Source organism: Aquila chrysaetos, chromosome 17, assembly GCF_900496995.4.
Source record: "Aquila chrysaetos chrysaetos chromosome 17, bAquChr1.4, whole genome shotgun sequence".
NCBI lineage: Eukaryota > Metazoa > Chordata > Aves > Accipitriformes > Accipitridae > Aquila > Aquila chrysaetos.
In genome coordinates, this window is record NC_044020.1 from 4,452,579 (window position 1) to 4,474,521 (window position 21,943).

The following is a 21,943-nucleotide window of genomic DNA, read 5'->3' on the forward strand; positions in this document are numbered from 1 at the left end:
ATTATCAATTAATTAATAATTATCTATTTGGTGTATATTATGACCTCTTAGCGAATTCTTTTTTCCCTTTCATGACCTGTAGTGCTTCCCCCCCCCCCCCCCAACATATCTAGTTAAATCTATAGTAACAAAATATTCTATTTACCTGCATTTTGAATAACCAGTCTATTGTGGCAGAATTGGAATACAGTAGAAAGAAAATAGCATAGCAATGAGGAAGAGTATGTGATCATAATCAAGACAGGAGCCCCATTAGCACTGGGCAGACTGCTGCACTTTGAGAACCTGTGAGTTGTCAGTCCCTTAGGCGTCTTTTATCCGGATGAGTCTTAATGGATATTGGCAGGCCCTACATATTAAATACATCCAGCTTCTTGATTTTATTCAGATCAGCACTCTTCAAAGCAATGCGTCTCTTAGCTGAAGGAAATCCCTGCTCTATTAATGGTGTGTCTGGGACTGCTTTCGCTCTTATCACCATGAAATCAGGACTTGTATGGATACTGCAGGAAACTTAGAGCATGACTCAAACACACAACGTGAACTGTGTCAGATCCAAGACCGGGAAGGAAGAAAATGGGGGCTTCAGGCCCTGCTTGCTTCTTTCTTACAATTTCATCTGCTTAACATGCAGAGCGTTTATATCTACAAATTCTCCGGTTTGTACTGGTGTCTTCTGCTTTTCTTTAATATAATTGTAAGGATCTACTTTGGCATGTGTGTATTAGCCTTAATGGAAGCATTAGTGTCACTATTGCTCGGGGTGGGAATGACCACAATACTTCAGGGAAATAAGAAATGGAGACAGTATGCCAACTCAGCTGACTTTCAGATGGAGATGGCTCTACAGTATTCAAGGATTAGCACAGGATTTCTTTGCCCCATACTGCCCACGCCAGTTGAGCTGGGTCTGGCTTTGCTGATAAGCAAGTATTGATATTGAACAGAGACAGGCCACAAAAGGCCTCCCTAAGCTCCTCGACAAGGGGGTATTACCACTGAGCCAACGTCGTGGCTGTTAGGTGCCAACAGGATTTCCACAGTGAGAATAAAATGAGGAAATAATGTATTGTTTCCAAGAAGTAGCACATCATAATTTGTTCTTGGGGGTATTAAAGCCATAGAGTATTATCATAATGCTCCGATTTATTTTTCACTAGGAAATTTTTCACTATTGTTAATGGCTTTAGTCATCTTCCTTTGCAATCTACTTAAAAGACTGATGATCTTACAATGACATTTTCTCATTTCAGACTCTTCTTTTTTCCTTCTTCTTTTCCTCGCCTGTTATTATGAAATAACAGGCAAAAGAGGAAACAGACTAACTCATCTTCTGTGCTGGGTGTAGCTTTTGGGGAATGGTACCATTTGCACTCTGTTTAGTATGCACACACCCGTTATCTTCAGGACCAGACAAGGCAAACGCCCTATGGTGAAACCGCTACATAGAAAGCACTGATAGCTTTGCAAACTGAAAAAATAAGTAAGATTTGCGAAGCCTAGGCTTTTCTAGTTAAACAGCCACCCAAGAAAGTAGAGGGGATTTTTTAAGGGAAATGCAGCAATAAGACAAGAGAATTGTTGCACCTTTATATGTATCGCTGGCTTAATGAAGCATGTTGAACGTTGTGAAATGATTCGTTTCTGACAACAAGACCTCCTGGCATCTCTGAGGATCTCTCTAAACAGAGAAATTGGATGCACAAGACATTGACTTCTTGCAAAAATCCTTGAAGAGCCCATTTCTAAAGGAAATCACTGCTGCTGTGAAAGGTAATAAAAAATTTGGGAAGCAAGTGGAATTCTGGCAAGCAACTGTGTAACACACAACAGGGAACTCCGGCTCTGGGTAGCATCATTGTCCTGCTGGCGTGCTCTCAGCTCCCCTACCCTGCCAACCCCTCCAGCTGCAGGGTCCTGACTTCTTGCAACCCTCTCAAAGAGACAGCACGGCTCTGCTGGTGTCAGTCATAGCAGATGCACAATTTCCAGAAGAGTCTCTGGCACCCCTCTGATTTTAGGTGGAATTTGTGCTGTAGTTTTACATGCTTTGGAAAATTTCCGTCAGCATTTATGCTAGACCTGTATTGCGCTGCTGACGCTTGGGAAAGCTTTCTGCAAACTGAACACCAGCATGGAAACTCCCTGCTTTCCTCTGTTCTTTGGGATGGCATGCAGTCTTTCCAACCCTTACGCTTTTTGCAAATGCTTCAGTTTAAAAAATGGCAGTGTGTGTTGGGGGGCGTGTAGCCTTATCCTTTTCCTTTTCTTTTTCTAACCCCTATTGTTTTGATTTCCTGATTTGTGGAATTTCAGCTTGCACTGAAAAAAACCAAGAAATGTTTGAACACATGAGCTTCTTGAGTCCAAAACTGTGGCAAGTGATGTAAAAACCCAACAAAAGTTCTGATTAATTTCAGAACTAATTGTTTTATTCTGCTTTCAATTCTTCCTAAGAAATGCCAAGCTATGCCAAGGTACGTCAAGCTTAGGAATTTTGAAGCCATTTATGGTGAAACACTGAAAGCCTGACAATAATGAATAATCTCTTGCTTTTCTTTTTGAAAATACATGTGGAAAGCCATCCAGCCAGATTTGGAGCTCCCTGACATGGCTGTCCCTCCACAGAAGTCCACTCCCACAGTGTGTCAATATGCCTGAAGGTAGAAAGGGACACGTGGGAATATCTTAAAATGCTAATGTATGCTAATGGCTATCCACAAAATGGATGTGAGGGGTATTAGTACCAGGTGAGGAGCATCCCCTCATCTTTCCATTCATAATGAGGCAGAAGTAAGTGTGCGGGTCCCTTACAGCGAGGTGGGAGGATAACCTCTACTGTTGACGTTCATGCCGGCTTTCCATCTTGCCACCCCCAGCATTGCTCCGTTGACGCTGTCGAGCAGGAATCGGATGCAGGCTGGCATGGTCGTGTCAGTTCATTACCTGACAGCATAGATAAGCTCAGGGGAAATCTAAGCACGGTTAACAGATATCAGCTAATTGGGTTTGGTTCCCTCTGGATGCTACTGCACATTAGAAAGTAATTCGGCAAGAGGTTTAAGTGAACGTTTTGTTTTTGTTTTCTAATGCGTGTCAACAGGTTTTCGGAAATAACTTGCATCTCTGTGGGGTATATCCTTGAGAAAAAGTAGGTAGGTGCCTGGCTGCTGTTAATGTGCTGAGGGAGCAGATTACTTACCCTCTCTTGCCCTTCTGAAAATATCAGCCAGGAAGTTTAACTGCATGTTAGTATGGGGCTGACAGTGCCAGCCTCTTTGCTGTTGTTTTCAAGGTCAGCCCTAATTGACCTTGCCCTTGCTTCATTTAGTTGCTCACATCGTTTCCTTTTGATTCCCCGTCTGTGCTCTCATTGTTGGGATTTCCACGTTCCCACGTTGTCTTTTGGTTAAACCGATTCCTGCTTACTTCCTCCCGTTCTGCTTGTGCCTTCTATTCCTCCTCTCCCCCTCCCTCCTGCCTGTTCTCTTTCTTCAGGACTCACTAATTCACCCGTGCCTTGTTTATTTTTTCACCGTCCTGAAATATAGCCCAGATCCCCGACCTGCAGCTCTACAGCCCAGATGCCCACTGTTTTCCCAGCTAGCTTTCGGGAGCAGCCATTTCACAGAGCAGCAGATTACTCCTGCATGGTGGGGAGGCAGCTGCTGTATTGCAGCTTGAGGAATCCAACAGGAGCTTCTACCTCACCTGGAAGCAGCCCACGGGCTGTATTTCAGCTGTGCAGGGAACTACAGGCCTTCCTTTGGGCAGGTTTGTGCCTGGCACAGCATTAAGTAGGCGACTTGTCTCCACGTGAGCCGTAGGAAGATACTGGTGTGCACAGAGGCAAGGTACAACCTGATGGCATAGAGCCGGCAGCTCTCCTACCTGTGGCTCTGGAGTGACAAAACATCACTTAGCAGATTTGTCTTGCTTCTGAAAGAGCTGTTGGCTCCTGGCTTTGTTGAAGTTACAGCCTTGCTTGCTAGGGTAGGACCTGTACGTCCATCGGGTGGATGCCGTGCTGCGGAGAGCTGCGTGCTGGGAGAGCTGCACAGAGCCACATCTGGCCTGACCTGCTGAGCCCTCGGGATGTCTACGGGGAGTTTCAAGCTGTAGGTCCTAACCTACTCAGCCTGTGCCTGTATGAAAGTGCCTACTGCTGGAAGTTAAATAACAGCAAGTGTGCGTCATGCAGAAGCAGACCGTGAGGTTTTCCAGTAAGCAAAGGAATCTGCAGGCAGTTTACACTGCTCCCATTGCAGAAAAGTTCTCCTCTGTGGCAGCACTAATGGCAATCGATAAATCAATGCAGCGAAGCCACCAATTACTTCATTTTTTAAAAAAGAGAAAGTCTATTTTAATTGCATTACCCAGCCCATTAGAAAAATGTACGTACTGAGAGGACAGTCTGTGCCCTCGCTTTGACAGACCCAAAGTCAAGGTTCCTGGCGGGTTTGCCATCCCCCAGCCCAGAGCGGAGCCAGGCGTTACTCTCCACTGCAGCGGTGTCATCCCGTTTGAATTTAGCCTCCGCGTGCTTTGCTGGAGGGAGATTTCCCCGTGACATCAGTTGCTTAGGTTTTCTCTCCTTCCTTCCCGAGCCAACGGCACGCAGCCCAGTCTTCGCAGTCTTCGAGGCAGTGCCAGCCGGCAGAGGGAAAGGCCAGCTTCAGTGCAGCGTCCCAAACGCTCTGGACAAGAGAGTTTTGCCAGTTCCCCGTGCCTCCTGGGCAACATCTTCCACTACCAAACCCCCAGTGGAAAAAATGATGGGTCACTATAAATATCGCAGTTTAAAAGCGTCCAGGAGGCAAGTGGGCATGGCCCTGCAGTAAGTATGATAAATCGTTTATTCTAAACAGTACCCTGAAGGGCACAGTTTGGGAAGCCCTGTTGCAGAGGAAACCTGTGTGCCTTCCAGGTGCATCGCTGGGTACTCTGCCCCTTCCCAGCCCTGGGACACCCAATGCCACGTGCCTCCATGCCCTTCTTCCACAGGGCAGAGCAGAGATATTTGCCTGTTGCTTTGCTTGCCGGTGCTTTGTGAGGAGTCCACGTTCTTTTGGAGAGTGCAAATCTCGCAGAGGAGGAAGCAGCCACGCAAGCGCCTGGCAGTGGGGGAGAAACACTTTCAAGGGTGTGCAAGTCCTGCTGGACCCTGTCCCAAGGATACTGGCTTGTGAAAAGAGCCTTGTCCGGTCTGTATGGCTGGGGCCAGGTTCCCTCCCGTGGCTGAGAGCTGCCACAGCAGGAACCGGCAGCTCCCTGTGATGCTGTGCAAGGGGCAGGCGTCTTGTGCTAAAACCGCTTCTCCTGAGACTGGTATGGAAATTACGTCCTACCTCTTGCCACGTAACGCAAAGGTCCTCCAAGAGAGCCCGCCTAATTGCTGTACGCATTAATGGGATAGTCATATGGAGCCCTTCTGACAGTAGTCAGATCTCTGGGATGCTTCTCTTAACCAGGACCGCACCTACTCTTGAGCGGACTGGCATTAAAGTGAGGGGATTTTGCTTATTTGTCTTATGGAAGGTAGAAAACACAGTTTCCTGAGCAGAGGACAGTGCAGCGCATTCCTACCCAGCCTGTAGTATACCAGTCCCCCAAAGTCTTTGTAGGCTCTACACTCTGGTCATCCCGGACAGGTAACTGGTGCTGGCTCTCTGCTGGCACTCACAGTTAACTGTGGTAGGACATGAGTAGGCCAAGTGCTGTGTGTATATATGTACGAGGTAAGTAGCTGGCTCGTAATTGATGGATAATACATGTTACCTGCTTCTTGGAACAGCTGCTGCATGAACAGACCGTGTACTGAAGTGCTCACCAGTGCATGCATTTGCTGATGTTGTAAAGTCACCAGGCATGCCAGGGCCAGGCGGGAAGTCAGCACAATGCCTCGAGATACCTTATCGACTGTAAATGTGGCAGGAAGTCATTAAAGATTTCCTGAGCTATTCCCTGGGAAAAGACTACCTCCAGGCTCCCGCAAAGTCAGAGGACTTGTACTGCCAGGGCTGAGAAATCAAAAGAAAAATTGCTCTAATAAGCTGATGTCAGCAGCTTCAGCAGGGAGCCCTCTGATCCAGATGGATCCTGTGCCCACAGATTCGGGGTGGTGACGGATGACGAGATTTGGGGGACATGTGCCAAGGGGCCCTTTGTAGCTGACTTACTCCAGGCAGGCTCATCCGAGCCTCCCTAAGGTTCTGGGGGCTGAGAGAGGTACGGACATAGACAGGTCTGGATCCTCTGTCTCTAAAGCTTTGTAAATCCCTGTAGGTGAAAATAAATGACAGCTTGTTTTAAGACAGCTGTTTGGTTGCTCCATGAGCTCTCAGCCACGGGTCCAGGAGGAAGGTTCGCAGATGCCGAGCTCTCTTGGACCAACTGGGAAAAGACAATATCCTGCCATCAGGAGGCAACTGGAGACTGGGACAAGAGCGTGAGCAGTGAGGGAGGCCAAACCAGGCAGGTCAAGGCAAGGAGCTCCAGCGTTTGTAGGGGGCTCATTCAAAAAGGCTTGAAGGGGGTTGGGGCATGGTTTAGCGATGATACCAGGAATCCATGTGACTCATCTCACTTGATGTATGGGATAACTCTCACTTTTGTTGCTGTGGATATGTCTCTCTTGAAAAATATTTATGTTTTACCAGCAATATGTTTTTTCTTTCTCCCTAAATCTCACCAACCAGCCTCTGGTCAAGACTCAAAGGCTGTCTCAGCAGATAAAAGGTCTTGGGGAATTACTGTGGAAAACTCATTTCTGGGCTATGCCTACAGGTGAAAAATTTTTTAAAAGTAACAACTAACCCTGTGAGATTATTGAACTACTGAAAAACGTAGTGTTCTGGGTAAAAATAAAGTCATCGTACTCGGTCAAGGGAGAAAAGCCAAATAGTTATATTTCACAGTGTTCATGTTCTCACTGGAAAAGATGAGCAGAGTAAAAGACCTTTCTTCTTAAAACAAAACAGAAAACCCAACAACAGCAAAAAAAAAAAAAAGTATGTGAAGATTAGACAGCCAAACTTCTAGTTTTGAGTACCTGCAAAAATCCTATAAGTGAACTTGTAAAATCAGGTATTCTGCTATGTCTAGCAACCACCAGCATGCACCTGGCTCAAAGTCTAATTTTGAGTGCTGAGAGCAGCAGGGACAGAAACGAGTAGTTTGAAGCTGCCACTGAACTTGATCAAGATGTGTATGGGGATTTTTCCACTATTTATTTTCTACAAGCTATTTCAATTTAGGATGTTTGTTCCTTAGATTCAGAGCCTAGCTTACAAGCCTGCCAAAGATGATACAACTTTTTACCCTGTTGGATCATTTGCTGGTTACTCTGCAACAAGCATGTATTATTTCCAACACACAAAATACTGGAAATAAGCTGTCTCTCCTTTGAAAATTAACATTTATGGTCAGAATAATTTTTCTTTCCCCACGGTGAACAGTTATAGAATTGTTAGCCCCTAAACTAGTGCAAGGTAGTCTGCCCTGACCGGAAAATGTTTTGGGATGAGAGAGTGCCACGAAATAGGCTTTGTCTTATCTGTTTGGCTGTACCAGTGTAGTATACTGCATAGAAACCAGGAGTCCTTTTTCCTCTTATTGTTGATTAAGGTACCCATTTAAAAGGCCAGAAGAGGTTTTCTTATCTCAGACTCGCATTATGTATCTGATGTATATGTTTTTTATTCTCTTCCTACAGGAGAGAAAGAAAATATTGCTGAAAAACTAAGGCATATTTCTCCAGCAGGATTTCAAGGGGGAAAGCCTGCCTACCTGGACAGCAAGAAGGTACCCTACACACACACAGAAACGTTCCCCGGGACTGGTGACACTGTTCTCCAGCCTCGCTCTTGCTGAGAAGGTTTCCACACAACACTGCAACAATGAATTTCCTCCGGAGGCGTCTCTCAGACAGTAGTTTCGTGGCAAATTTGCCCAACGGCTACATGATGGACTTGCAGCGCCCTGACAATTCCACGAGCTCCCCGGTTTCTCCGGCCATGGAGAGAAAGCATCCGCAGCCACCGCAGCCCTCGCTCTCCTCCTCTACTGGAACCAGCATCTTCAGCTCCATCTCCAGTGCCATGAAGCAAACCACGCAAGCGGCTGCAGGACTAATTGATCACTCAGCCAGCCCCACACCGCCTGTGGCCCAGAAACCCAAGATCCTCCTGGTGATCGATGATGCGCACACGGACTGGTAAGTCATCACGGTCCTCCCTGCTGAATTCAGCTCCACAAAGTTTGGGGGGTGAGAGGGATCTGGGAAGCACGGGGCATCTACAGGGGGGTACACAGATACTTGCACATCTAGGTCACCAACTCTGGCTCTAGGCTGGTGTCTGTCCAATGACCTGCCCAAATGGCAGAATAGGCTTTTCTCATATATTTCTTGAAAAAAACGTTCATTTGGTACTTATTGACAAACTTCTTCATAGCCTCAATGTATGAGCACACATAGGGCATTTTTGGCTCAGCAGGCTTAGCCGAGCTGTCACATCGAGCGATGGTCCTAAGAGGTCACAGCTGAAGGTATGTTAGTGATGTGGTTCAGGACCTTAGCCTGCTGTTTGTGCTGGCTCCAGAAGTGAAAAGGGACTCCCCTCTCCAGCTTTCTCTCTCTTGAGCTTTTCCCTGTGTGCAAATTTGTACATAAATTAATAAAAGATAACCCAAGCCTACTACTACTAATAGTAATGACTGGAGTTCATTCGCTGCTCAAGGGCCCTTTACTTGCTAAGCATAGTGGGTATTGGCAAAAGACTGTCAGGCTCACCTAAGCCCCAAATTTGTCTTGTTGATGCAGGTCTCTGTTTACAAACAAAAGTTTGGAAGTTTGTTTCCTGTGATATTGGGCAGCAGAGGACACTTTCCAAATGATAGGAGAACTGAAGTCTTCCAAAATGTTAGAGAAATTACTTACTGCTTGCAGTGTGCTCCCTTTCAAAGTCAGCTGGTTTAGAAAGCTTTAGGCAAGATGGCCAAGAGACTTATTTGGGGGAAAATCTTGAGCGTGTGTTGAGGAGATGCTTATTGTTTTGCCTGCCAGCTTGTCACAACACAGAAAAAAAGGAAAGGGTAGCATAGGCAAGGGGACCATATTGAAGATTTCAAAATGAAAGAAGTTGGGTTAGCAGGTCTTGGCCAAGGGAGATTATTTTATTGTTCTTTTCATCCAACGCTACTCTTCAGTGAAGTTGTCACCTCTGCTTTCCCAGGAGAGTGGGGACAAGGTGGGACCCGCCTCCCCAGTGTATCTTCAAAAAGTAAGAGCTTAGCTCTTAGCCAAAAAGGGGCAATGACTGAGTACAACTAGGTCAGGCTTCTTGAGCCAACTTGAAGTAAGAGAGGGAAAACGGTGGGGTTTTTTCTCAAAGGAAAAACAACTTTTTAACTGAGTGGGCAAGTCCCCAATAAGGTAGTTGTCTCTCAAACATTTCACCGGCATAGTGTCTTTTATTACAGTAGCAGCCTCCTAATGCCAGATAGTTCAGTTGGCAACACCAGTCTGGCTCAACCCTGATCTCTCCTTCCCCGGTGCACCTGCAAGTGTCCCAGCAGGCTGATGGTCACCAACCTCCGTCTCTGCTTGGCGTCTTTGCAGTTCCTTGAAGATGCTGCCAGGTGGCAGTCCCTTAACATAGCATCCTCCAGCTGGGGATGGGAGGGCCTCTAATGCAGAGCTCTAGCATCTGGGGCTTAGCCGGCACTGCTTAGTGCAAACATTGTAATCAGAGAGGAAAGCCCTAGCTCGAAGGCCAATCTAGTTTTTTCTTGAGATTAATGGTGCTGAAGGTAGTCTGGGCAGGGGAAAGGACAAGGAGGGGTTGGACTCTGTCGCAGTATTTTCATGTTTTAAAATACTCATTGCACTCAAATCCCTGCCTTTATATCTCCCAGCTGCTGTTCTGTCATGCAGGCTTTGTGGTGTGTGAGCTGAGCTTGCCCAAGGAGCAGCAGCTGGGAGATATAAAGAGGAGGTATGGCTACCCGTGCTGTCTTCACTCCTCCGCTCACGCGTAAGCACTCCGCGTATCCTGCTGTGTAGGCTATCCCTCTACTCTCTGTAACTCAGCAGTTTCTACACACGATGCGGGACCCCTTTCGTTCGTCCCAGCTCTCTGCCTCTATCCACAGGCTTGGGGACACCAAATAACGCTGCTTGCAAAGGCTCCCTGCCTTCCCTCTGCCTAAGGTTGTGAGGGCACTGAACAAAATTAGTGTGTGCATCGTGACTGTATCCTGACATACGTATGACATGAAAACCAAGGAAAGAGCATTACTGACTCTTGTCCGCCACAGATTTCCATGGCTCTTTGTAGCACGGACAGAAACACATGCCTAGAAACTTCCCCAGCCTGAAAGTAGTATGTGGTCCTTTCTGAGAGAGCATACCAGTGCTACCACTCCAGTAGGCCAGGAGTGCTACTTGGCAGTTGATTTTTGTGTCTCCAGGAAACTCAGGGAGCCCTTGAGAGCAGTGGCTCCACGGCTCCGTGGATGTTTATTCTCGGTAAGGTACTTCTGAGCAATGCCAGTCATCTTCTTGGTCTCAGCCAGGGTGTTACGCGAGCTCGAGCTGACCGGCCCGAGGCAGCAGTGTTTGCCTTGTGAGAGCACAGCTGAAGAAGCTGGTTATCCAGGGATTCTGGCTGTCCGCTCTGCATCATGTAGGCAAACAGTCTCAGGCTTTGGAGGGTGAACAACAACCTATTGTTACTTCTGCGCTGGTGATTTTGGGGTTGGAAGAAGCATCATGTTTGCAATGCATTTAACCTCTGCCTGCTCTGGTTCTTGCTACTTGTGAAACCTTTGTATTTGGTTTTCAAGAAATCCTTTCCTTCTCCTTTTGAAATAGTTAACTCTGCTAGTAAAGATCCCCAAGAAATAACAACTAAAGCACTACCTTTATTTTAAGGGCGGGGGGCTTCCACAATGCCTCCTCCCCCACAGCAAGTTACACGGGGTTTACAACAAGGACTAGCTTGTTCACAGACAGGAAGGGTGAGAGACAGTGGAATCTGCCATTTTATTTCTCTTCTCTAAAAGAAAACACTTTTTCATAATTGAAGACTGTAGCAATATTGCCAAGCCAGACATTAATTTATCACCGCTGTTTGTATTACAGCAGAGGCAAAGAGCTGCAATTGTGGATTAGGACAAGGTGTTGCACAAGTGCATGATGAAATGCTCCAGCAACGCAAATAGGCCAGTGCATGTTGAATGCACTTTTAAAGTGACTATTTTTGAGGAGCTACTATGTCTCTGATGGTACAGTATAGCACTCGACTTCTCTCAGACGTCTGGAGGAAGCAAAGAGCATCCATGGGAATCCATGGCCTGTCTTTCTGCATAAAATCCTTACCACTCCTGACATGCAATATGCTCTTGTTTATTCCAAAGTTGAAGTATTATAAAAATAACGTGAGCCCCACAGAATACGATCAGCTGCTTTCTGCATTAGCAGCAGTGAAAGAAAGGTACATTCTATTAAAAGCAAGGGAACTCACCCAGCTTTCTGTTAAAGTGGCAATGTTTTGACAAATTTTCCATCCTTCTCCAACACCCTGCTCTAGCGCGTTGCAAGGAAGCACACAGTGAATCTGCCACACGTAGGATGTGCGCGAGAGGAGAACGCTATCTGTACGGCTCCCTCGTGCTCTTGGCTTTGCCAGGCAGTCCTCAGAGGCACCCACAGCGGTGAATGTATCTGTGCATCGGCACACGAGGGAAAAACTCTGCTTCTCTTCGGTCATTAATGGTGCTTATCTCACCAGGGTAGCCTCCTCCTGGAGAATGAGGCACCTTCTTGTGGGCTGGGAGTGTCTGTGCCTCGGGAGACTTCCAAAAACGCATCCACCACTCACCTACAGCAGCTGCCAGAAAAAAAGGAGCTCAGACGTGAATACGCGCACACGTGCGCACGTGCGAAAGCACGGCAAAAGGGAGCGGGACCGTGAGGAAGGGGAATGGCAGGACTCCATGTAATGACAGATGGGCCAGCTCCGGCAGCCCGACCTCAGCCAGGAGGAAAACACCCCACCTCTGGCAACTTCCTTGCCCGACATGCTATTAAGTAAAATCATGCTCCTGCTGGGTTGAATTTCTCAGCAGATCAAACAGGATTTAGTACTGTGAATTGTTAACCCCCCATCCTCTGCGAAAGCGCTCAGCTTTCTAGCCTAATGCTTCGTTTTTAAACAGCTTATTTGGGAAGTGATCAAGAACAGCTAAGGCTCCTATTAACAACATATGCTAAAAACATTGCTTTTTGGACCAGACAGCATAACAAAGTTGTTCTTGCTGCATTTGTTACATATCTTGGTTGTATTTGTGAAATAGCTCGTGTCGCTTTTCAGAGCCATCGGTGTGTTTTGTCCACATTTCAGGCTGTTTCAAGTGCTAACAGTGTTACACGCTGTCTTGCACAAAATACTTGTGCCCTATGTGCAGCAGTTCTACACGCAAGGATTGTGCCATGTTTCACAGGGGAAAAAAAAAGCCACAGGAGGTATTTTAGGAGACACAAAACTGCATTATTGTTTTCCCATTTACTTTACAGCCAAATCTGCCTGAACATACTGTCTCCAAAAATTTAAAGACGAAGGAAGAGAAAAACTGTGATTAATACTGAATGAAATCCTCTTAATACATCTGAAATGATCCTTTGTATAACAATAATGTAATGATTCAGTTCTAATTATGGACTGACCTGACAGGATTACTGTTTTATACTGTTCAGAGGAAATTATCAAGCCTTTTTTTATTAAAATAAAACTATTTTTACTTCTGATAGTACATGACAATATTGAGCCTCAAATATGTCATTTGTCCAAAAAATGTAACTGCTCCAATAATAACAGTCTAATACTGAATTTTAGTAACATGGGACTTCCTAAATCCTAATTTTTTTGCAAGGAACTCCTTTTCAAAAATATTCAATGAGTGTCTTGAGTAATTTCATGCTTTCAGTAGGCTGAAGATTATGTACTATGGCTCCCATTCAGAGGAATATCTCTGTACCTAACTCATTTAAATATAATGGGAAGGTTTGGACTAGCTTTTGGCTTTGGACTTCATTATCATTTATCTTTATTATTATTTTATTCAGAATTGATACTTCAAGTTTGACCTCAGAAACTTGCAGGTTAAACTGCAAAGTTTTGTCTATATTTCTTGATAAGACCACCAAAATCATCTGACATGGTGGTAACTGACAATAAAGGATTATGAATTAGCTTTTATTATACAGGGGTGACCTTTTAAGGTTTCACAAGTTATGTGCAACTATGCAGCTATAATTTGAAAAAACTTAAAAGTAAAATTTTCACAAATCTGGCTAAAAAACTTACATTTTCATCATTTAGCCATGTCTACCCAGAACTGAATATTTCTATTCCTTTAGGGAAAGAGGAGGCAAGTTTGTCTTAAATGTGTTTCTGTGTGCATGCACGCGCATGCTTTGAGGCAGCATGAAGAGTTTCTGTATTCCGTAGCATACAGGCATCGGGGTGAAAAGGAGGTAAAGCTGTCAAAGATATTGAATAAATTGCATTTATCATGTCGCTTTCCAATCTTTTTTAGCTATATCACCATCATGTCTGCCTGTATTTTTGTCCTGCATATGTAAAGCAACTTGGGATCTAGTGCTCCTAAATGAAAGGTGATACAGAAATGTAAAGGATTAGTACCATTACAAAAATAGACACAAGGAATATGGAAAACATTCCCCACCAGGTTATAAATATGCTAATGCAAGTCAAATCTGGGACCTTAATTACTTTACCAGAGTTCCTATAAATGCATAGAATTTAACCTCAGAATGTCCTGCCTAGTCCCGTACATATTAAAAAGATAAAAAAATTCCCTCAGATGTATTTCTCAAGGTTTGTGAGCCAGATTTCTTCTGCTTGAAAGCCAGCAGCCCTGCCTCAGCGTTGGTTCGAGTTAGCCCGGTTCCCCTGCTCCTCAGGTTCAGGGAGGGCAGCAGTGGGCTGGAATAAAATATTGCACAATCCTCGACAAAATGATACCCCTTGCAAACAGTTCCTAGGCCATCCCATCTAGATTTAGCAACGTGGAAACGTTCCAGCAATGTACTATTTTGATAATACGCAAAAGAAAATTGCTGCCTCATGGTGTACTTGAAGCAGCCCCCCACCTCCACCCACCGCTCCCCCCCCTCCAAGCTCCTTGTGGCCAGGAGGAATGTGACCGCGATGTAGCCTGGGTGGGGGACCAGACCTACAGCAAAGTGTCCTTCTTATCCTGACAGCTCGGAGAAGCACAAAAAGCCGTGCCCAAAAGCAATAGCGCTTCACTAACTAGTGCTTCTTCTCTTGAGGGGGGTGGGTGGCTTTGATTACCCCTGTCTGACGAGCAGGAGGGGGCACAGGAAGATGCTGGGAGGCCAGTATTGTGTGGGACTCCATAGTTCCTTGAATAGAAAGAGCGGCCTGAATGGTTGTCTCTGCGATCGTTAAAGTGCTGGTGGCTTGCCAACCCAGGTCTCCCCCGAAAACCGGCCTTCAGTTCCCTGAGAGAAAGGGAGGACTCACAAAAGAAGATTTAAAAAAACCTTCTCCCTTCCTGCCCCAAAGCTTCCCTTTCTGTGTGCGTTCAAGCCAAGAAAATCCCTCCAGCCCTGTAGGGTGGGACATCAGACCTCATCAAGGACCTCACCACGAGGACTTCCTTTATCCAAAAAAAAAAAAAAAAACAAAAAAACCCAAAACACCGCCATCATCGCAGCCCGATACAAACCTCTTCAGGAGAGGCGTTTCTTTCCTTGATGTGATCCCATAACTAATAACGCCTCAAGGGCTGTTTTACGGGAACCAGAGGGGGCTGGGTCTTGTGGTTCTTCCCAGAAGGCAACAAAGGCAGTCTGTTCCCACGGCCCGACCTCGGACACCGAGGACCTACCTGCAGCGGAGCTGGCTCTCCGTTCGGTGCCTCCAGTAAGCCAGGTACTGGTATCGCCACCGACAGCAAGATGATCTCGCCCCGGGGGAGGCACGGGGCTGAGCACAGCAATACTGCACCCCGGGGCCGGAGCTGAAACTTTTGTGGAGCTCCTGGCAAAGTATCAATGTATTTAGGGTTACCTTTTGACCCAACCCAAAACTTAGATTCACCTCTTGGTTCCTCCCTGTCTGTCCATACGGTGTGGGCACCCTTTCCTTCTTTCTGCACTTGCCTCTGGTCCGTTTAACCTGTAATTCAGACCTTGTTTTCTGAGGTGTCAAAGCGCGCGTCCATCATGCTTATCCACCGCCTTTAGCATCCTGACAACCCCCGCCCCTGGCCCAAGGTACTCTTTCAGCATAAATATTAACTACCAACCAGTCCATCCCACAGCTGAACAGTGCATAAAGGTCTCTGGGCCAAAGCAGATATGGACAAAAGCTCCAGCAGTTTGCAGATCTCGACATTTCTGGAGTGATTTTTCTCTTCCCTATGCCCTGGGCAGTCAGGACTTGACCATCTCCAAAGTCCTTACTATTTGCAGCTGGGAATTGCTAAACGGGGGAGAAGCGGTGAAGGGGTTGAGGGCTGGCCCCTGAAAGGAAAACCTTCCTTGTTTTCACCCCTGAAGAAAAAAGGGCACAAATGCATCTCTCCTCCCCCTTTCCCTTCCCACTGCCTTTATAGCGTGTAGGGGCTGGGGGGGTCGGGGCATTCCAGCGGCTGCCGGCCAGTATCCTGGAAACTGTCTCCTTTTTCCCAGTCCCAGCCCCTTTTATGAAGGAGACAATGCGGACATACAGTGAGTGCCTTGTGCATCACTTGGGCCCCCAGGCCCTTTGACATGGGGATTTCGTACAGTGGCTAACCCCCTCCCCGAGGTCCCCCCCCACCCAATCCAGGGGGCTTCAGCCTCGCCTTTTCCAGGCTGATCCAGAAAGAAATTACATGCCTTATTTTCCCAAGGGCCTTGAGAGAAATATGTGTAATGTGATTCCAGGGAAATAATTCAGATAATTCCTGAATTTACCCGTGGATCCCTTTTGGTTTATTTACCCAGGTCTCTTCTTCACCATTTCTCTCCCTCTTTCTTCCACCCGCTCCCTTGCCCACCCCTCCCCAAGAGCCCCGCACGTTTCCCCTCTCCTCAGCACGTTTTGCTCTGGCCCCTCCGCAGGGTGGAAAAAGCTGCTTCCCACTCCGGATGAGTAGTAGTCTCCATCCAAAGCGTGGCTTGGCTTTCTTTGCTTGTCGTGTCTTGCTCCAGAGGCACAAGCTCAGTCAGAGGATTTGGAGGAATTTACCGTGACGGTATCCCAGTGCCCCTCTTTGGCACGCTCTCGGTGATACTTAGCCCATTTCTGGGGTGAAGGTACGAGCCTGCTCCTGAGTTTGTAGCTCAAGGCCTCTGTTGAACAGTGATGCCCCAAAAAGTACCTGGGTTCGTTCACATCACAGGGGATTTGGGCTCGGGCTTACTTGTTTGTCTGAAGGATGGCTTCCCAGTTACTCCAAGACATACTACCAGCGATTGCAATTACATTTGCTACATCAGCTCCCCTGAGGTCTCTCACAGGAAGATTTGAGCTATATTTCTTTGCTCTCTTCCTATCCTAGAAAATTGCTTCATCCAGGAGCCATTTTACAGGATACCCTGAAGAAGTCCCCTGAATTTCATACAAAATACCAGCCTGTCTTCAAAGCTGCATAATGTGTCATAATCTCTGCTTCGCCCAGCTAATGGACCTGCAGGAACAGCTTTAAGCTTTGAATCACTGCCCTCCACCAGGCCATCACGATCACTTCAAATCTCTTGTCCCTCCTGGCTACTCCCTTCCCGATGCTGAGGCCGGTGTCCTGCACCTTTCCTTACATGGGCTGCTGTCTCGTGGCACTGTACCCGGTGAAGAGCTCCTTGGGCACTTTCTCTCGCTGATGCTTAATACCTGGGCATCTTTTCCTATTCCTCACCTGTGCAGAGCATTTTGCAGCCTGGCAGAAGCTGCGCAGTCCCCCGCTGCATCCCTGATGTCTCTGTTTCCCACAGATCCAGAGGAAAACATTGAAGCAGTCCTCTTAAGCAGCTTGGATATGCTTCTTTGCACCGAGAGAAAAAAAGCAGAAGGAAGAGAGAAGAAATAACTCCAGGAGAGACAGTACAAGCTCTGCACAAATAGCTTCTCCTGGATTCCTGTGCTGAGCACGCGTATTGGCTGATGGGTTGAGCACTCATTGGACCTACTTTTGTTGTAAAGCAGAAAGAGAACAAGGCAGATGTAACTGGTTATTTTAGCATACAGACAGAAATTGCAAGATGATCTGTGCTCTCCTTACAGAAGCAGCTTGTGAGTTTTGGCCCTTCGCTGCCAATTCTGGAAGCTCCCGTTTCACGTGTGGGAGTTGGTTCTCTTGTGCCGTGTTTCCCCACGGCGCAGGAGCAGCACAGCGGTGCAGGCTGGCCCCAGCTCCCGTACCGGTAGCCCACTGGCCCCAGCTCCCGTACCGGTAGCCCACTGGCCCAGCTCTACCTCCCCTGGGGCTGGTGGCACGCGAGGCTTCGACGGGGGAACTTCGTGCCCCATGAGGACTGAACGCTGTGTTTGCAGAGTACGGGCATTAGTACGAAGGTGCAGGGGAGCGCGCCGATTCGGGCAGCCCTCGCCTATGGGCAGTACAAGCTGTCCCAGCTGTCGGTGACACCAGAGGAATAAACTCTGGTATTCGAGTGTCTTACAGGTGTGTTTGCGGTCTTGGATCAGTGCTGGCGTCCCTTGCTCACAGCGATGTTTGCAGACACCTAAGGGCGCTAATGTTATACATGGACTTTCTGTGAATTAGCTCTCATATAGGTTATTGGAGGTGAATTGATCATATATTTTTCCCTGCTGCTATTAAGGATACACTCCGTATCTGACAGAAATTTGTGTATATGCTTCCTCCAGCCACGGTCACTGAGGTAGGCTGGGACTGTTTCATGGCAGCTCTGGAAAATAAGCTTTTATTCTTTCCAAATTACTTCATAAGAGGAGGTATCAGGTTTCTTGTGGCCCTGTAATCATGTCAGGACTGAGGCAGAAAGCAGAAGTTATGTTTGTCTGATGCCCTTACACCCAGAAAATATGTCCTTTTCCAGAGCATGCGGCTTCTTCATCACAAAGAGGGAGCACTTCAAGGCAAGCTTTCTCCCTGGAAGCCAGGGCAGACATTTGGCTGTATATTATGGTGCTTCCTCCCTCCCAGCCGGTGCGGCTACATTTAAATGCCTTGCCTAGCACTGTAAATCCCACCCAGGAACTGCTCTTGAGCATGGCCCTGCCGTTTTCTTCAGTCAAAACATGTTTACATGCTCATTTACTGAGATCACAGCAACCTCACCACCCCATCTGCACCCTGCCTAGCCAAATTATAACGCTGTGTTCTGGCGGGTTGAACATCTGACGTGCTTTAAAATAAAGGGACGGCCAACCGAGCGGTGGTCAGTGCTGCAGGCTGCCCGGGAGAGGAGGGGGGTTGCGTGGCCAGTGCTTTGCCCGGTGTCCCAAGCTGGGGGATGCCAGACAGCCCCCCTCCCGGGGCGATGAGCCGCTCTTCCGATCGCTGATGCGCTGGAGGTGCATGGGGACACTTCTGAGGCTCCCCAGAAAGAGTTTTGACTGGTCTTCTGGGTGCCGCTCCCCTACAAGCTCCCTAGATAACCCTGCAGCATGTCACTGTCTAAGCGGAGGTCTGGAAGAGCCTTGCTCAGGTGGTTTTTGGGGCAGAGAGCATCCACAAACGTCTTGCACGGTCTCACCTGCCAGAAACATCGATCTATCTTTCTCCTGCATCCCCACCAGAGCAGCACGGTCTTCCTTTCCTCCGTCTCACGCCCGCTGTAGGGACCAGAAGCCATTTAACACATTGCGCAGTACTGACCGAAAGACTCTCCCTCTTGCAATGGAGGCATCGTGATGTTTCCACAGCATCAGCAATGATTCCAGCTTGCTTGAAGTTTCAGGGGTTCTGGGGTGAAGCTAAAGCCATTTTTCATTTCAACGTGATAGCCTTCACTGCCCAGGGGCTCCAAAACCCCAGGTGCAAATTGAAAACATCACTCCATCCATTTCAGAGATGTTTCAGTAAGAAGTGTTTCATTCTTACCCTGGGCTGTGTCAAAATGATGGGCTGACCAAAATATTTGGCTGCAAACTGCTTAGCACCTGTAGTCTTCAGAGACACTCAGAGCAGGTTAACCCTCCTGGGGGACTGTCTTTGAAAGAAAGTGATATATTGTGCTGTTGAAAGAAAATTATCTGAGGCACAGGATGAGACCTGTGTGGAAAGAGGGCTAAGAAGGAGACGTCACGCAGTGTCTAAGTTGGTCTCTTGCTCTACTCCAATGACTCCTGACGCTGGATGTGCCCTCTGTGTGACCATCCATGAGCAGAGCCAGTACCGTAGAGATGGGAGAGAGGAATTTTTAACCGTGTGAAGGCTAATTTCCTGGACTAGGCAGTGGAAGCCTCTTTGCTCCATCTGTACCGGGCTGAAGACTGTGGTTAATCACACTTCATTACAAGCTGAAGCAAAGCAGCACCAAGGAGTTTGCAACCAGCTGGTCGGCAAAGAGGAGAGGCCATAGAGGGAGGAAGTGTGTTTCATAAATGTGGGTAAGGAGTATACATTATGAGTGTGCTGGGAATAAAAACAAGCTTGTACCAGTAAATAGTGGGCCTCAAATTTCAGACCAGTTCCTGTGGGCCCACTTAAAGCTTATTCCAGTTTTTGAGAAGTCGCTGGTTCCAGCAATATCCCCAATGTTTAGGAGCGAGGAATGTTGCCAAACCCTCTAGAGCCGTGCCTCCAGAAATATGATGGAATTATTAAGTGCATTTTGCGTTCCTGTTTATTGTTAGAGGCATGATGTCTCAGCTTGTCTGCTGAGTTGCTTTTTCTAATGCAACACTCGTAAATTCAAAAAAGCGGGCGAAAATGGCCAGAGGTCTTCTTTTTATACTGGACAGGGGTTGGTGAAGCCCCTTGGTCTTGGTCACCCCTGGCTGCTACACTGTCCCTCACTGACATCTATGCAGAAGTCTTATTAGCAGCATGCTGATGGATGGGCTGTCTGGGAAGGGAAACGTGATACAGCCTTCAGATACCCTCGTTAGAATGAAGGAGAAAACTTTTGACTTTTTTTATGTCTTTTTCTAATAAAATGAAAACTTTTGATTTGGTTTTGAGCCAGAATGACAAAACAAAACAACTTTTTTATTTACATTTCACATTTCTGGGGGGAGGGGAGCATTCAGCTGGAAACTGGTGTGTTTCAGCCATGGGGAAAATTGCCTTCCTACTGTCTCTCCTTTTTTATTGGAACAAATAGACACATAGTAAAAATGTGAGCCAGCTTCTTTTTTTTGCTAATACTATAAAATAGGTAGCAAAGACGGCTTCCCCTCATTTTCCTTTACTTCTTTATTCTGTCCTCTCTTTGCCAATTGGAAACAGAATGCAGAGAGTTACTTTGTCTCTGGAAACAGCTCTTGCAGGGCTTAACTGTGTTTTCAATGCTTTCCAAATAGAAGAACTTTTTGGAACCTACATGGTCTTCCTGAAGTTTTAGGGGGGAGGTCTGAGAAAATAAATTCATATTTTCTTCTGTCAAGCTTGTTTGGCAAGGGGAAGAACTGGGGAGAAATATTCGCAGGGGAAATTATATTGGCAATTTCCCTGTTGACTTATCAATATAAGGGGCATTATACAGAAATATGAATAAAAAAGCTAAAACTGCCCGCCCTTTTTCTATGTTTTCTGCTCCAACACTACTGTCAGCCTTCCCCTCTCCTGAACAACCAATCCTTCTGGAAGTCCTTTGCTGTCTGCATAGCGTAGGCAACTAGGAGCAGTGGTGGTGGAAGGTATACGTCCTTCTCATGACACTGTTCAACTCCAAAGCGAGCACAGTTTCTCGGTCTGAGAGAAGAGATCCTTCATTAGTGACGCTGTAGATGCAGATACTGTTTCTCTAAATCAATAGCAGAAAGACAAACAATTGAAAAGCAGCTCTGTAGCAAGAGAGCAAGAGAATAGGCTTCACAAGTACTTCAGCTGTGATGATAAAGATCCCTGCCCAACATCAAAAGAAGTTTCCGATGCTGTGCCATATGTTGCTCTCCTTCTTTTACAGAATAAAGATTGAGTATTAAATGAGATATAGCAAGGAATCATTGATTAGAATTGTTGCTCTGGAAAACATTAGGAGAGCATTTGGTTTTCAGTTTGAAAATAAAATGAAAAAGTCACAAGCCTTGAAGGAACTTTCCAATGTGGTTTTCATCTGGCTTGGCAGGTTTCTGCTGGAGAACAGAAAGCTGACAGAAGATAGGAATTAGGAAAACATCCTGTGACCCGGATAGAAATTCTTCAGCAAAAAGGGAAATGCAGAAGCAGTATGTAATGAAAGCCAAAAAAATCTTCTTTAACCATGTTTGTCTCTCTCATTTCTTCTGCAGGGCCAAATATTTCCAGGGGAAGAAGGTGAATGGAGAATTTGATATCCGAGTGGAACAGGTCAGTGGCAACTGAATTTGGCTCTAAGAAATGTGTGTGGACAGTGCTGAGGACTTAATGACAGATAATTTGTGGATATTTCTTCTCTTGAAGAAAGGAACTAATGAGGAGTTTTAAGACATGTCCATTTTATAGAATTGTGGAAGCTATAAATGAAAATATCTTATTGGGCCATCCCTTTGTCCTCCCTACCTTTGCAGAATCAGTCGCTATTTCACCTTAAAATTAAATTTTCTGTTCTGGTGATGGGAATATAATTTCTTCCATTTGAAGACTACCTCACAGCTCTGTATATGCCTGAAAAGGTGCAAAGCCAGTATGCCACAGTACATGTTGGTCATGTCATGTTCCACATCTGAGCTATACAAGTCTTCTGACTTAGCCTGATTTAAGCCTAAAACCTTTGGTT

At 46.5% G+C, this 21,943-nt stretch overlaps 1 protein-coding gene across 3 annotated transcripts in view; it reads left to right on the forward strand.

Moving 5' to 3' along the window:
- SYN3 (synapsin III) overlaps nucleotides 1–21,943 on the forward strand; it is a 263,138-nt gene that overhangs the window by 74,900 nt on the left and 166,295 nt on the right. For all 3 annotated transcript variants that reach the window (XM_030040449.1, XM_030040451.2, XM_030040452.2), the window contains 2 exons: nucleotides 7,715–8,215; nucleotides 21,477–21,534. In XM_030040449.1, coding sequence (XP_029896309.1) covers nucleotides 7,899–8,215; nucleotides 21,477–21,534 — 375 coding nt within the window. In that variant the 5' untranslated portion in view covers nucleotides 7,715–7,898. The remainder of the gene's footprint in view (nucleotides 1–7,714; nucleotides 8,216–21,476; nucleotides 21,535–21,943) is intronic.